The sequence below is a fragment of the Lissotriton vulgaris genome, chromosome 3_1 (genome assembly GCF_964263255.1).
Source record: "Lissotriton vulgaris chromosome 3_1, aLisVul1.2, whole genome shotgun sequence".
NCBI lineage: Eukaryota > Metazoa > Chordata > Amphibia > Caudata > Salamandridae > Lissotriton > Lissotriton vulgaris.
In genome coordinates, this window is record NC_141689.1 from 1,070,634,421 (window position 1) to 1,070,648,596 (window position 14,176).

At 47.2% G+C, this 14,176-nt stretch overlaps 2 protein-coding genes across 2 annotated transcripts in view; both read right to left on the minus strand.

The window, feature by feature from the left end:
• CDKN2B (cyclin dependent kinase inhibitor 2B) overlaps positions 1–2,762 on the minus strand; it is a 138,985-nt gene extending 136,223 nt beyond the window's left edge. The window contains exons 1-2 of the mRNA XM_086963106.1: positions 2,566–2,762; positions 2,196–2,248 (exon numbers count right to left, since the gene is read on the minus strand). Of these exons, the coding sequence (XP_086819232.1) occupies positions 2,196–2,248; positions 2,566–2,635 (123 nt within the window). The 5' untranslated portion in view covers positions 2,636–2,762. The remainder of the gene's footprint in view (positions 1–2,195; positions 2,249–2,565) is intronic.
• Positions 2,763–12,693: 9,931 nt separating this feature from the next.
• On the minus strand, positions 12,694–13,839 carry LOC147727415 (uncharacterized). The gene has a single exon (XM_086963628.1). The coding sequence runs from the start codon at positions 13,837–13,839 to the stop codon at positions 12,694–12,696; it is 1,146 nt and encodes a 381-aa protein (XP_086819754.1).
• Positions 13,840–14,176: the final 337 nt, after the last annotated feature.

Below are 14,176 nucleotides of genomic sequence, written 5' to 3' on the forward strand. Positions count from 1 at the left end.
CCACCCGGCAACGCAGAGAACTTGATAAATTCATCCACCACCACTAGATCGGAAACAAACCCAACTTGCTTCAGAATGGGATCTGCGACCCAACGAATAGCCTAAGGACCTATTTATTTTGCGTGTGTATGTGTGCGGGGGGGGGGGGGCATGAAGCTTCCTCACACCTATCAACAGACATGTTCTTGTCATTAATGTACTGTCGTCTACAATAAATTACTTTGCCAAGCAGGATTCTGGTTGCGTCTTTCTGATACTAGATTTCATCTGCGTTCGGGTCACTGCTCAATGTAACGTATGTATGTAGTGCAGTTAACGAGGGTCCCTCCGCGTTGCTTGTGGCTTCCTGTAAAGTACACGCGTTACTATTTATTCTAAAATAGTTACGGGCCCAAGGGCGGTACTATCAAAAGTGACGTAGGTGCAGTGGCACGGGGCCAGGGGGTATTCACCCCAATTGTAATACCACACCAGATATATGGGGACTCCATTTCCTTTCCTGCGTTGGAGCCACATCACTTGCTATCCCACTGCCTGGGCCGCCGGGAGCTGTCTTCCCGTCCCCTCCTTACACTCTGCGGGGGGGGGGGGGGGGGGGGGGCTTTATTTAATATTACGCCACTGCTCCGTACAAAAAGCCCAAGGTCACCGGTGCGATTGGTGCCACATCCAGCAGCCGGGCGGGTTTATGAGGATCCGCTGTTGGGTGTGTGCGGGTGGGGCGCTGTACAGGGTATAGAAATAAGCACAAAAACATTGTTATTCGTATTTGAATGTTTCTGTTCTGTGGTAACTGTCAACATGATTGTAATCAACTGTACAGCATCCCTTCTGTACAGACCCCGTGTTACCAGAGTACAGAAAAAAAACGCTGCCTTTTACTGCACCAACTGCACAAACATGCACACTACCAGTGCAGCCCTGCCCCTGTCCGCCCGTCTTACTATCTATCTGTGCTTCCATCTCTACGCCTCAAAACCTGTCTGACGTCTCTAGATGCATACCTGCCCGTCTTTTTTCCCCAATCAAATGTCTATTTTTAATCTACCACCCGTCCACCCATTGGTCAGTTATCCATCTATGTGTCCTTTCATTTACATTATATTCCCGACTGTGTGTTAGTCCGTCCAGGTGTCTGCTTCTGTTCACAGACTCCCTAATAAATAACGTGTACAGTAACACAGAAGTGATAACGTGGAACCACAAATGTCAAACCACGCATAGGATGAACAATAACACATGAAATAAACACCGACGTTGGCATACACACAGCCTGTGAGCCTTGAGAAGGATTTGTACCAGCGCGGGGGAATACCAATAAACCACTCAATCACTGATGAACAATAAACATGAAATAAACACCGACGTTGGCATACACACAACCTGTGAGCCTTCAGAAGGATTTGTGCCAGCGCGGGGGAATACCAATAAACCACTCAATCACTGAATATAATACATCTAGAAGGTATTAGGAAGGGAGTTGATATATATATATATATATTTTAACAGCGACGGCTCGTGGAGGGAGTTACGGTGGGGCAGGAGGGTGGGGAGGGGGAGGGGCAGGGCGGAGGTTGCTAAAAACCGGCAAATGGATAATTGCAGGTAAGTAAACAATTTAATTAATAAAACGAATTTCGTAGTGCGCCTTGCATCGCAAAATGCAATGCAGTGCGAGCTACGAAATTCGTTTTATTAATTCAATTGTTTACTTACCTGCAATTATCCATATGCCGGTTTTTAGCAACCTCCGCCCTGCCCCTCCCCCTCCCCACCCTCCTGCCCCACCGTAACTCCCTCCACGAGCCGTCGCTGTATTTTAATACAATTTAATATAGCTCTGTCTTCACCCGAGCGTATTTGAGCGCTTTACGTGAGCTACATAAGCACTAGCTACATTACACAAGATCATATACATTTTTGGGGGGATTGGGGGGCACAGGGAGATCAAGTGATATGCCCAGAATCATGTTATGTTGAGCGGACGCCGAGACCGTACCCTGTAGCCCAGTTTCAAAGTCTGCAGCTCCGGGGTTGCACTCTTCAGCTTCCGTTCTTACTTGGCTGAGCCTGGCACGTGTCACTAAACGAAACCCCTTTTCCTGATATCAGTTCTGATCCGATCTAAAATACCCAGGGCAAGTGTCTGTGTACAGGGCAAGTGTGCCAGCCGCCGAGGGTTTCAGGTACCGTACCTGGATCGCTGCACGTCCGCAGGCATTCAGCTTGTGGACATCCACGCCCGCCCAGCGACGGCTCGTGGAGGGAGTTACGGTGGGGCAGGAGGGTGGGGAGGGGGAGGGGCAGGGCGGAGGTTGCTAAAAACCGGCATATGGATAATTGCAGGTAAGTAAACAATTGAATTAATAAAACGAATTTCGTAGCTCGCACTGCATTGCATTTTGCGATGCAAGGCGCACTACGAAATTCGTTTTATTAATTAAATTGTTTACTTACCTGCAATTATCCATTTGCCGGTTTTTAGCAACCTCCGCCCTGCCCCTCCCCCTCCCCACCCTCCTGCCCCACCGTAACTCCCTCCACGAGCCGTCGCTGCGCCCGCCCTTAACATCTCCCCGACCGTGTGCAGGTCCCCCCTGGCGGCGGCATCGGCCAGGGACACGCTGGCCTGCATCGGGCTTCCGTGCGCCTCGAACCGGCAGATATCAGAGAAGAAGGCTGGGTGTCCTGGGTCTCTCAACTTCCACGAGACACTCCCCTAACACCCACACGCACCCAAATATAAATATACTTTATATTGCTACTTCTGCACTTGTGAGCATACAATCTGTAGCTGGAACCGATGAAGGCGGAGCAGGGATGAAGGAGGGACAAGAGGCGGAGCGGGGGAGGAAACATTGGTAAGGATGGGAGGGTTTAGTTGCCTTTGGTGAGGTGACACTTTTGACTAAGCATCACGCCGGCCTGCCCTACGAAGCTCAGTAAGCCACTCCGAGGAGGGGGTGGGGTCATTTTTTCAAATGAACAAGTTGATTGGCTGGGGCGGTGATTTGAGGCTCCTATGCGCTGCCTCTGTCCCCGAAGCGCTGCAATAGTTCACTCACGAGCGCGAGTGGGCTGCTCTGGGTGGGAGAAGTAAAAGCTGCGATTGGTTCAGCTTCATCTGAAGGGAGAGGGGGAGTATGACTGCCGAGACGCGCCTGCTCTGATTGGTCAGAGTACATCCTCCGGCACCTTCCAGGGTGGGACAGCGCCCGCCAGGAGACAAGCCGAAGTCGAGTTATGGCACGAGGCCGGTCGACCTCCATGCCAAAAATACCAAAGTGTCGGAGTTTTCATACTTCAAGTAAGAAACCGACTAGACTGTCAAGTGCTTCAAATTAGAATAACAACCCTTAAATTAAGCACAGATGCATAACATAATTTTTTTCTAATACAGTTTTTCCAAATAAAATGATTATTTGTGTCAACTACATGTAACCAGGACTTAAGTGGGACGAACAAAGTGGGGAGTCTCTAAAAGGGGGGTGTCGAATTCAATTAAGGCTGTGATATATACGTAAACTCAATTTCTGGGATTCCCTTAGTGTGCCACCCTTTTGGTATTTTGGTACCACTGACCTTTCTGTTATCAGATCCAGATATATAACACAACAACAGACATACACCCAAACTAAGCCAGGACTATCTACTTGTCAGTGTGTGTTACCCAGGGCACAAGCCCTAAAAAAAGAAGTGGGGGGACACTGACGTCACAACAGGAAGTGACGTCACGAAAGGTGGCTTGCACTCAGTTGCAGTTTATAGTTATCGAGCTCTTGGTAAAATAAGTGGGGGGACGCCGTCCACCCGCGTGGCACCCCGACTCGAGCCCTGGTGTTACCTGTTTAAGATAAATGAGTAACAACCACATTGTAAATAGGCGAGAAAGTGGCTTATTAGTTGGGGTGGATGGTAGTCCACCACAAGTAATAATGTCCCTATTCTTGTTAGGTCCAGTAAAGGTTTCAGCAATTTTAACCTGAGCTGAATCCCTTGTAGCTATATCCCAGAGCAGACCAGCTTAGCTTAACCCCTTCGGTACTTTGGACGGCTGGGAGCCATCCGGAGCCACAGTGCTTGTGTGCTCAGGACGGCACCCGGCCATCCTCACACATTGCACCAGAGATCCCTCTGGTGCGGGCACCAGAGGGATTTCCTTCTCGCCCCACCAGCCTCAGTAGTGGGGAAGAGCTTCCCCAGATCCCGAGGCTGTTTACCTGGTTTCTGTGAAATGACGATCACCGCGCATGTCGCGCTGACGTCATTTCATAGAAACCAAAACTGAAATGAGCCAATAGGCTCATTTCATTTGCACTTTCTATGTGCTCAGGGGGCTATCTCAGCCCCTGAGCACGTAGAAAGTCAGGAGACGTATCATTGGAAAGGGGAGACTCTCCCCTTCCCAATGGTACCCCTCCCTCGTAGATCCCTGCTGGGGTGATCCCCAAGCAGGGATCCACCTACTAGACACCAGGGAGGGGGAGCGGCCCCTTGGGCAAGGGCCTTTGCTCACCCACTTTTTTTGGGGGGGGGGCAATTCAGTCTTTCTGTCCCAAGGGGGAGCCCAAAAGCCAACTAGATCCAGGGATTTTTTTTATATCGCAATAGGGGTGGGGGCTGCCCAAGTTGGGCGTGACAATGCCCCCCCCCCCGCCCAGCAGAGTTCCAGTCTTTATGCTCCCCTGGTGGCAGATGGGGGCACTATCCCCCAATCTGACCGGGGGGAGAAAGCACACTAGAAGCCAGGGATTTAAAAAAAAATGATTTAGGGGTAGGGCTGCCCAAGATAAGAATGCCAAGGCCCCCCACTCCCCCTCAGCAAAATTTCAGGGGCAGAAAGCTCACTAGATCCAGGGATTTTTTTTGTATTTCTACAGTGGTGGGGGCTGCCTTAGATGGGAATGACCCTTTTTCGCCGCATCCGAGGGAAAGCGCAATCCTACCTGAACTCTCCCTGACTTCACCAGCTGCAGCGCCAGGCCCCTTGCTTCTGGAGTTGGTCTCTCCCCGCTGCCGCAGCCATTACAACATCAGCGTGGCCGCCGAGTGGGGGGACAACACATCCCAGGAGCCTTTGTGGCCGGAATCCTCACACGCACATCCTGCGCCTGGTGGCGCTTAAGAGAACGTGAGGACTTCGGTGGAGCGAGGTCCTTTTTCGCCGCATCCGAGGGAAAGCGCAATCCTACCTGAACTCTCCCTGACTTCACCAGCTGCAGCGCCAGGCCCCTTGCTTCTGGAGTAGGTCTCCCCCCGCTGCTGCAGCCATTACAACATCAGCGCGGCCGCTGAGTGGGGGGGACTACACATCCCAGGAGCGTTTGCGACCGGAAGCCGCACACGCACATCCCGCGCCCGGTGGCGCTTAAGAGAACATGAGGACTTCGGTGGAGCGAGGTCCCTTTTCGCTGCATCCGAGGAAAAGCGCAATTCTACCTGAACTCTCCCTGACTTCACCAGCTGCAGCGCCAGGCCCCTTGCTTCTGGAGTTGGTCTCCCCCGCTGCTGCAGCCATACAACATCAGCGCGGCCGCCGAGTGGGGGGACTACACATCCCAGGAGCCTTTGCGGCCAGAAGCAGCACACGCACATCCCGCGCCCGGTGGCGCTTAAGAGAACGTGAGGACTTCGGTGGAGCGGGGTCTTTTTTCGCCGCATCCGAGGGAAAGCGCAATCCTACCTGAACTCTCCCTGACTTCACCAGCTGCAGCGCCAGGCCCCTTGCTTCTGGAGTTGGTCTCCCCCCGCTGCCGCAGCCATTACATCAGCGCGGCTGCCAAGTGGGGGAGACTACACATCCCAAGAGCCTTTGCGGCCGGAAGCCGCACACGCACATCCCACACCCGGTGGCGCTTAAGAGAACGTGAGTACTTCGGTGGAGCGGGGTCCTTTTTGGCCGCATCCGAGGGAAAGTGCAATCCTACCTGAACTCTCCCTGACTTCACCAGCTGCAGCGCCAGGCCCCTTGAAGTTGAAGTTGAAGTTGGGGGAATTTACACAGCGCTCGTACACAGACAGGTTTCATGGCGCTAATCAGACCGGTAGCAGACCAGGGCAATAAATTAGACCTCAAAAGCTTTAGTAAAAAGCCAGGTCTTCAGATTTTTACGAAACTCCATATAAGATTGAGAGAATCGAAGATAGTCAGGAAGAGAGTTCCAAAATCGAGGGGCCTGGAAAGAAAAGCTCAGCCCCCCATGTTTCTTCCTGACAAACTGTGGAACAACCAAAAGGTTCTTGGAAGAGGAGCGTAAGTTTCTGGAGGGAGTGTAGGTTCTAAGCCTGGAAGCTACATAAGAAGGAGCTAAACCCACTGGTGATTTAAAAATAAGACAACCCAGTTTAAATTGACAATGATGGGTTGAAGAACCGGGTTATTAGAACACAGCGGTGCCAGGGAAACGCCCAAAGTCTTCGGGTTCTCCTGTCTTGGCAAACAGAGACACGAAATACTTCTAGGTGGCGTCAGAGATCAAATGTATTAGCTGCAGCTAGTAACAGTAATCCCAGCAATAAAACATGGTGTACAACTCAAGAAACTGTTCAATTTTCATAGAGCAAGACATCAGTATTTATCCACCTTTTACTCATTATGAATGCACACCTACTGCGACAACTTCTAATGAATCAAATACATTTTCCCATGCTTCGTCATATCATAAAAACTCACTTTACATTGTACCAACCCACAAGTTAATTATTAGGAATGCCCCAAATTCAAGTTCCACGAGCCGGACAAACCCATAATTGAAAGCACTACCCATGTAACGAGAAGACATAAAGGAAGAAGTAATTCAGATATTGAGTAGGATAAGATATGTGCAAGCGAACTAAAAGTTAACGATATCCTGAACAGTGATTGCCAATTTCAGACAACGATCAGCCAGGGAAATTGGCCTCGCAAAGGGTCAGTTTCAGGTGACAAGGTCAGTTTCTATGCAGTCCACTCGCAAGTCAGAAAAGGCCTAGTTAATATGTACATGAACAACGAAGCCCATGCAACTTTGTTCGTTCGGTTACCTCCACAGCCTATGTGAGGGCAACACAAAATGGCATCTTTGGACAACGTAAACAAAATGGAGTCGGGTTCGGAAATCATGGAACCTCAGACCCTCCTTTTGCCATTACGTAGGCAATGACCTAAACTCACGTTAATCTGAATCCAAGTCTATGTCTATTCTCATCAGATCATCAAGGTGTTGCTGTAACATCATCCTATTCTCCTTAACTTCTCTCGAAACAGGTCTCAAACAGATCGTAGCACAAAGACTACAAATGGCGGGACCACACTGGATGCATAAGCAACACGAGAAAAGGATAGCTAACGCCATACCAAGGAACATCAGAACCTTCCATCCCCACTTGGACAACAATTCCCAAATCCATCCTGTCAATGACCAGTCCCCTTTGTCTACATGTATAGACTCAGCAGACTTACGTAACCTAAAGATGGCTTGGTACACTGTCGGGGCATTATCTGGTATGAAAATGCAGCAACTAGATCCGATCAATTTACATACCCCACCTCTATCTGCAAGAATGATGTCTAAAACCATACGATTTTGTAACGTCATAAGACGATCCGCCTGAAGCTCCGCTGTAATATTGCTTAGGGCACCAGCAGTCTCATTATTAGTGGCCTCGACTACTCTCGTAAGCTGACGAATATTCCTACTATTGGCCATAGGACCCCAAAAGGGCACGAAACCCTTAAAGAAATCTCTAGCTTCTTGTGCGACAGTATCTTCCGCATCGATGACACCTCTACCATATCTTGTCTTGTGGTAATCGAAAACAGCAGTGTATGTAGGGGGAAGCAAAAATGCCACATAACATGTGCCTGAAAAATCAGATGGCAACCACGTGTATGCTCTGTTGTGACAAACAAAATATATGCCTTTAGCTGGCACGAACGGTGGAGAATTCTGGGACGTATAGACATAGGTGTGGACACACACACTCTTACCAAGCTGAGCTCTCGGATTCTGACCATTACCTTGCAGACAGAAATGACCTCGGTTGGGTACAATCCAAATAGGGGGAGACCTTTTTCGTCTCTCCTTCTCTGTCAGACTTATACTATACTCTGTCTTGTTCCAACCAACATATGCTTGTACTTCATCCTTGGGGATAGCATTGTATGCATCGATATCTCTGATCATATCTACTATTCCCCGTATCAAAGCATTATTACTCGCTTTATCTTTGACGGAACGTACAGGTGATGCTTCATTCGCATAAATAAACATCGACTGGAGCGCCCAAACTGACCCATTAGGCGAAAAGGGCAAAACCAAATAAGGCATTCCTTTATCTGTCATATGTGGCATAAGACCACATACCCAGCAGTTCATAGTATTTACTACTAGCTGGTGCTGATGTAATAACTGTATAAACGAATTGTTAACAAATTCTGATCTTCGTGTCTGTTCATGTTCAGGCAAAGTATGAAACTCAAGTGGAGAATCAGTAAAGGAAGAAAGAGTAGGTTGGGACGTAAACGTAGGCGCATGTTGTATGGCATAGAAAATCCAACCCACACAACCCAGCATAATATTCAGAAGCATTAAGAAACACAATATTAAAAACATTTGCTACGGCCAATATATACATTTGCATTTTGAAACCGTTTTCCTCAACACTCTTATCAGACCTAAAAGACTCCATCCTCTAACGTGCTGCTCACGGCTATTACCTTCTTCACTTAAGTGTGCGTCAAGATCGTACTAACGACCATGAACCACAGACCTTTCGTCAATTCACGGCTCAACCCTTAAGAACTTCCTACCGTGACCCTGCAGCTGAGTCCGGATGGTGACTCGAAAAAGAAAAAAAGTTAAAAAAAAGTCTTTTGATCTGAAAAGGTGTAACTCATATCAAAAAAATGTTGCTTTATTAGTCCTTTTGTTTATCCTTTCTTGGTCTCAAATTGTAACGTTCTTTACCAGGCACAGTATGGTCTTGAAACAGGATTTCTGGATCTGTTGTATCAAGTCTTAATTCAGGAGGCACAGCATCTTGTAAGATGTCGTCATCTGCACGTTCTGATTCAGTCCATTCCAAATGTGCATCACTAAAAGGCACAAATCTAGGAGTTCGTTCGCATTCAGAATCCATAATATCTCTCCTCACCCACTTATCATACGGTAAGGGCAGCGGGACTAGCTTACAGTGGGTGGCATGCACCCAATTCTTTTTACCAGCTACTCTAACAGCAGTCCGAGTTACTAACAAGACTAAATGCGGTCCAGTCCACCTCGGCTCCAAATTTTTCGATCGCTGGAAATTCTTTAGCAGAACATAGTGGCCGGGTTGAATCTTGTGACCTGGATCCGCAGATGCTGCCGGCAAACTGTCATAGACCTGTTGGTGGAGAACACGTAATTTAGCAGTCAAGTCATGTAAATAATCCACCAACATAGGGTACTCAATGTCACTGTACTTCTTGGGCCGGGGGACACCCCAAACATTGGCCGGACGACCAAACACAATTTCATAGGGACTAAGTCCCACACGAGAATGTACTGTCGTCCTTGTTGACAAAAGAGCCAATGGCAAGGCATCTGGTCATGTAAGACCAGTGCTCGCTTGTATCTTAGCCAGTTTTAACTTCAACGTGCCATTATAACACTCGACAAGTCCAGCTGACTGGGGGTGATTCGCAGCGTGGAACTTCTGATTGATACCCAATCCCGCACACACTTTCTTCATGATCTGACCCACAAATTCACTCCCATTGTCACTCCATGCAATTCTCGGCAATCCATACCTATGGAAGTACTCTTTGAGCAAAACCTTGGCTGTAGACAAGGCAGTATTATCTTTTAGGGGGTAGGCCTCTATCCATCTGGAAAAGGCACAAACAACCACAAGGACATACTTCAAATTGTTACACCTTTCCATGTGAATGTAATTTAACTGTATCACCTCAAATGGGTACGTTGGAGAAGCAAAATGACCAGCTGGAGTTAGAGTTCCCTTTCCAGGATTGTACATCAGACAAATCATACAATGCTTCACCACATTCTCAGCACATTTAGGAATTCCAGCATTCTGCTATACTGGAGCCAACAACTTGCATATTCCTTTCGAGCTTATGTGAGCCATTCCATGAGCCATTGTAACCACTGGGAGCACATACGCATCAGGCAACAACCATCGCTGGTGCTCCGACAACTCAACCCAACAACCTGTTGAATCTAACATACCCGTACTTTCTCTCTACCTACTCACTTCCTTCTCAGTAGCTTCAGCCTGAATCAACTTCACACTTTCTATTGTGTCTTCACACATTCCACTTTCCACAACCCATCTTGCAGGGCCTGCAACATACATTCGACTTGTCATATTCCTTGCTGTCTCTTTCGCAACTTCATCTGCGAACGCATTTCCTTGACCCACGTCGTCCACAACCTTTTTATGCGCACTGCACTTCACAATTGCAATCTGCTTTGGCAACGTACGTGACTCAAGAAGTTCATTCACCAGTTGCCCATGCTGTATTTTCGTACCATGAGAGGTCAAAAATCCTCTCTCTCTCCACAAGCGTCCAAAACTATGGGCAACACCAAACGCATACTGGCTATCAGTGTAAACATTCACTTGTTTTCCTTCTGACAACACACACGCTCTCGTCAATGCTATTAGCTCTGCTGCTTGAGCTGAATTCTGTGCAATACGTGCTGTTTCAACAACTGTATATAAAGTTGTGACAGCATATGCTGCAGTCGTTTCTCCATTCGGAAGCTTAAAGCATGAACCATCTACCCATAGGGTACCATCAACAACCGAAAGAGGAGTATCCTTCAAGTCAACTCTAGCCTTTGTTTCTTCCTCTGTCCGAAGAAAACAATCATGCTGTTCCTGAACATCTGTTTCTACAGAAATCCGCAACAACGTAGCTGGATTCAACACATTGCATCTTTTGATGTGTACATGGCTAGCCAAAAGTGTCAACTCGTAACCTGACAAACGAGCGCTAGTAAGGTGCTGTGTCTTGGTCCTATTCAATAAGGTATCCACTGCATGTGGGACCATCACAATCAATGTATTATCCAATACCAAACCAGCAGACTGTCGGATAGAAATAGCAGCGGCCGCTGTAGCTCTCAAACAACTCGGCAACGCTCTAGCTACCGGATCTAACGTCGATGAAAAATACGCACATGGACGCTGCTTATCGCCAAATTGCTGTGTCAGAACTGACAACGCACAACCTTCTCTCTCATGGACATACAATGTAAAAGGTTTACTGTAGTCCGGAGTACCCAACACCGGAGCAGAACACAATGCGTCACGTAATTCAGAAAAACTTTTCTGACATTCATCAGACCAAGGGAGAGGATGCGGAGTATCTTTAGGAGTCAATGCCAACAAAGGTTTTGCTAGCAAAGAAAAATTGGGGATCCATTGCCTACAATATGAAGTGATACCTAAAAATGCACGCACTTCTCTCTGCGTGGATGGCACACTCATTTGTGCAATCGCTTGAATTCGTTCTGGGGTCAATCGCCGTCCCTCCTTCGACAAGAGATGACCTAAGTAGGTCACTTCTTGGCGGCAATACTGTAACTTAGAAGGAGACACTTTATGGTGAAGGTCAGACAAATGTCGTAACAAAGAAAGAGTAGCTTCTTTACAAATCTTTTCATCATCAGCAGCAATCAGTAAATCGTCAACATACTGGATAAGAGTTGCACCAGAAGGTAACACAAAATTATCAAGCTGAGTTTTCAACGCCTGACTATAGATTGAGGGACTTTCACAATAACCTTGAGGAGCTCTCTTGAACCGAAAGCTTCGGCCTCCTAAAGAGAAGCCAAAAATATCTCTGCTTTCCTCAGCAATCGGAATACTGAAGAAAGCATTTTTTAAATCAATAACCGAAAACCAGGCAGCTGAAGCAGGAATCAGAGTCAACAAAGCAGTGATATCCGGAATAACAGGAAACTGTGGTACGACAATCTTGTTAACCTCTCGAAGGTCGATCACAAACCTGTACACAGGTGGCTGAGAAGCATCAGTACGCTTAAGGACAGGCAAAACAGGACTGTTACACACGTTACCTCTCGTTTCTTCAACCACACCCTTCTCAACCAAATCATAGATGATCGCTAAAAGAGCTCTCTTGCCATCACTCAAGATCTTATACTGCGGAATACGAGGTAGCCTAGCATTCGACTTGAGAGTAACAACATAGGGTGGAATCTGCAAGAGACCAACATCATTGGGACCTGTAGCCCAGAGTGTATCAGGAAGAGAACGCAATTCCAGTGGAAGACAATCTTTAGACAAATACATTGCAGAAATCACTTTCTTACCCACCGTAAGATGTACTCCTTCAGGAGAGCAATGCAATGTCGCATACAATCTTTTCAGCAAGTCCAAACCCAACAGATTCTCACCACAACCAGTCGTTAAAATAAGAGGAGCTTCCAATTCACAAGGACCAATAGAAAGAGGCAAAGGACTAGAAATCGGATTACGAACTGGGGCGCCAGAAAATCCTACTGAAACATTGGTCAAGCCAGACAAAGGTGCGCCTGGAAGTTTAGAGTGCATAATAGAACTCTTTGTCGCACCAGTATCCAAAAGAAAAGGTTCTGCCATACCTAATGTAACCACTTTAACTTAGGGTCCACTCTGGTCTACTGGAACTGACACTACTCCCTCTCTTTGCCCATGGCTGTCCTAGCAATCATTATAACCAGCACTCTCGCTCTCAACACAGTAGTCCTCAGCATAGTACTGAGCAGACTGAACATTCGAAGCATTCTCTCTGTCAAAACAATTCGCAGGATTCTGAAGGGGAAAGGAACGTTCATTCCGAGGAAACACACCACGTCCCCTACCCCTAGGAGCTTGTTGGAAACCACCACGACCTCTCTGATCAGATACACCATTCGCACGCTGTAGCAGAACCGGACAACTATGCTTAAAGTGACCTTCTTCTCTGCAATAAGCACACTGATTAGGGCCTGGCAAAAATCGCGGAGCAAAATACTCGGGCTTCTGTAACAATCTCTGAAACTGTGGGGGTTGCTGATACTGAGGCTGATTCATACGAGGCGGATAAGCTTGCTGCAAAAGAACTTTCGTCTTTAATTCTTTAGTCTTCCTCTCTAGTTTATCCTTCTCATCTTTATCCCTATTCTCGTAATATTGAGCAGTAGCCAGGATCTGGGCCGACGAAGAAACAGCCCATGAACTCTCAGAATCTTTCAACTTATTAGAAAGTTCCGGAAGCAAATTAAAGAAAAATTTGTCCACGAACAACCTTTGACCACCCTCGGTGCTCATATCCTGACCACTATGATCGATAAACGTTTCCTCAAACCTAGTGAAGAAATCAGACACACTTTCATCTTTCTTTTGTTTGCATGCTGCTAACTTATCCCAATTCACTCGCAAAGCAGGCATCATCGTTTTCATCAAATTAATAATTCTGCCAGGTAATTCTGCAACCAAAGGTTCAGGTTTGGCACCTCCTACCTGCCGACCATCTGCAGCAACGATATTAGCCCACGTATCTCCTAATTCTTGCGCATGATTCTCATGACGAATCTTTGTCCACAAAGGTTGAGGGACTACATTACCCATCAACATATCTATATCAGCTAAATTCATAATACACGCTTCAACTGTCTGAGACAACTCTTTGTAATAACCAGCAGGATTTTTACGAGGGTCTGGTAAAGTCTGTTTAAGAGCCAAGACTTCTGCTCTTTTCCAAGGGACATGTACCCATACTCGCTGAAAATGAGCTGGCTCAGCTTGAATACCCAAATTTACATTAGCCTGAACTGCCTCTCTCCATACAGGGGGAACCTCTCTCATGGGATACTGCTTCACTTTCCTCCTAACAAAGGAATCAGGTTCGTACAATGTCTGAGGCGGTAGCCTAGACCTGAAGACAAGTATCGTCTCTACATCATCTGTAACATCGGACTCCACTATCATCCCTTGAGCAAATTCTGACTGAACATCAAGCACTTCCTGCGGAATCGGACCCAACTCATTATTTTCCCATTCCTGACGGAGAAAAGTACACATCATATCAAACACAAACCTTTGCTGCGGTGGTTCCCACTGAAAGAAAACATCCATAATCGCTTGTAAATTATACCTCGAAGCTTTTAAAACCCATCTTCGAGCCAAAAGATCCAACACTGTC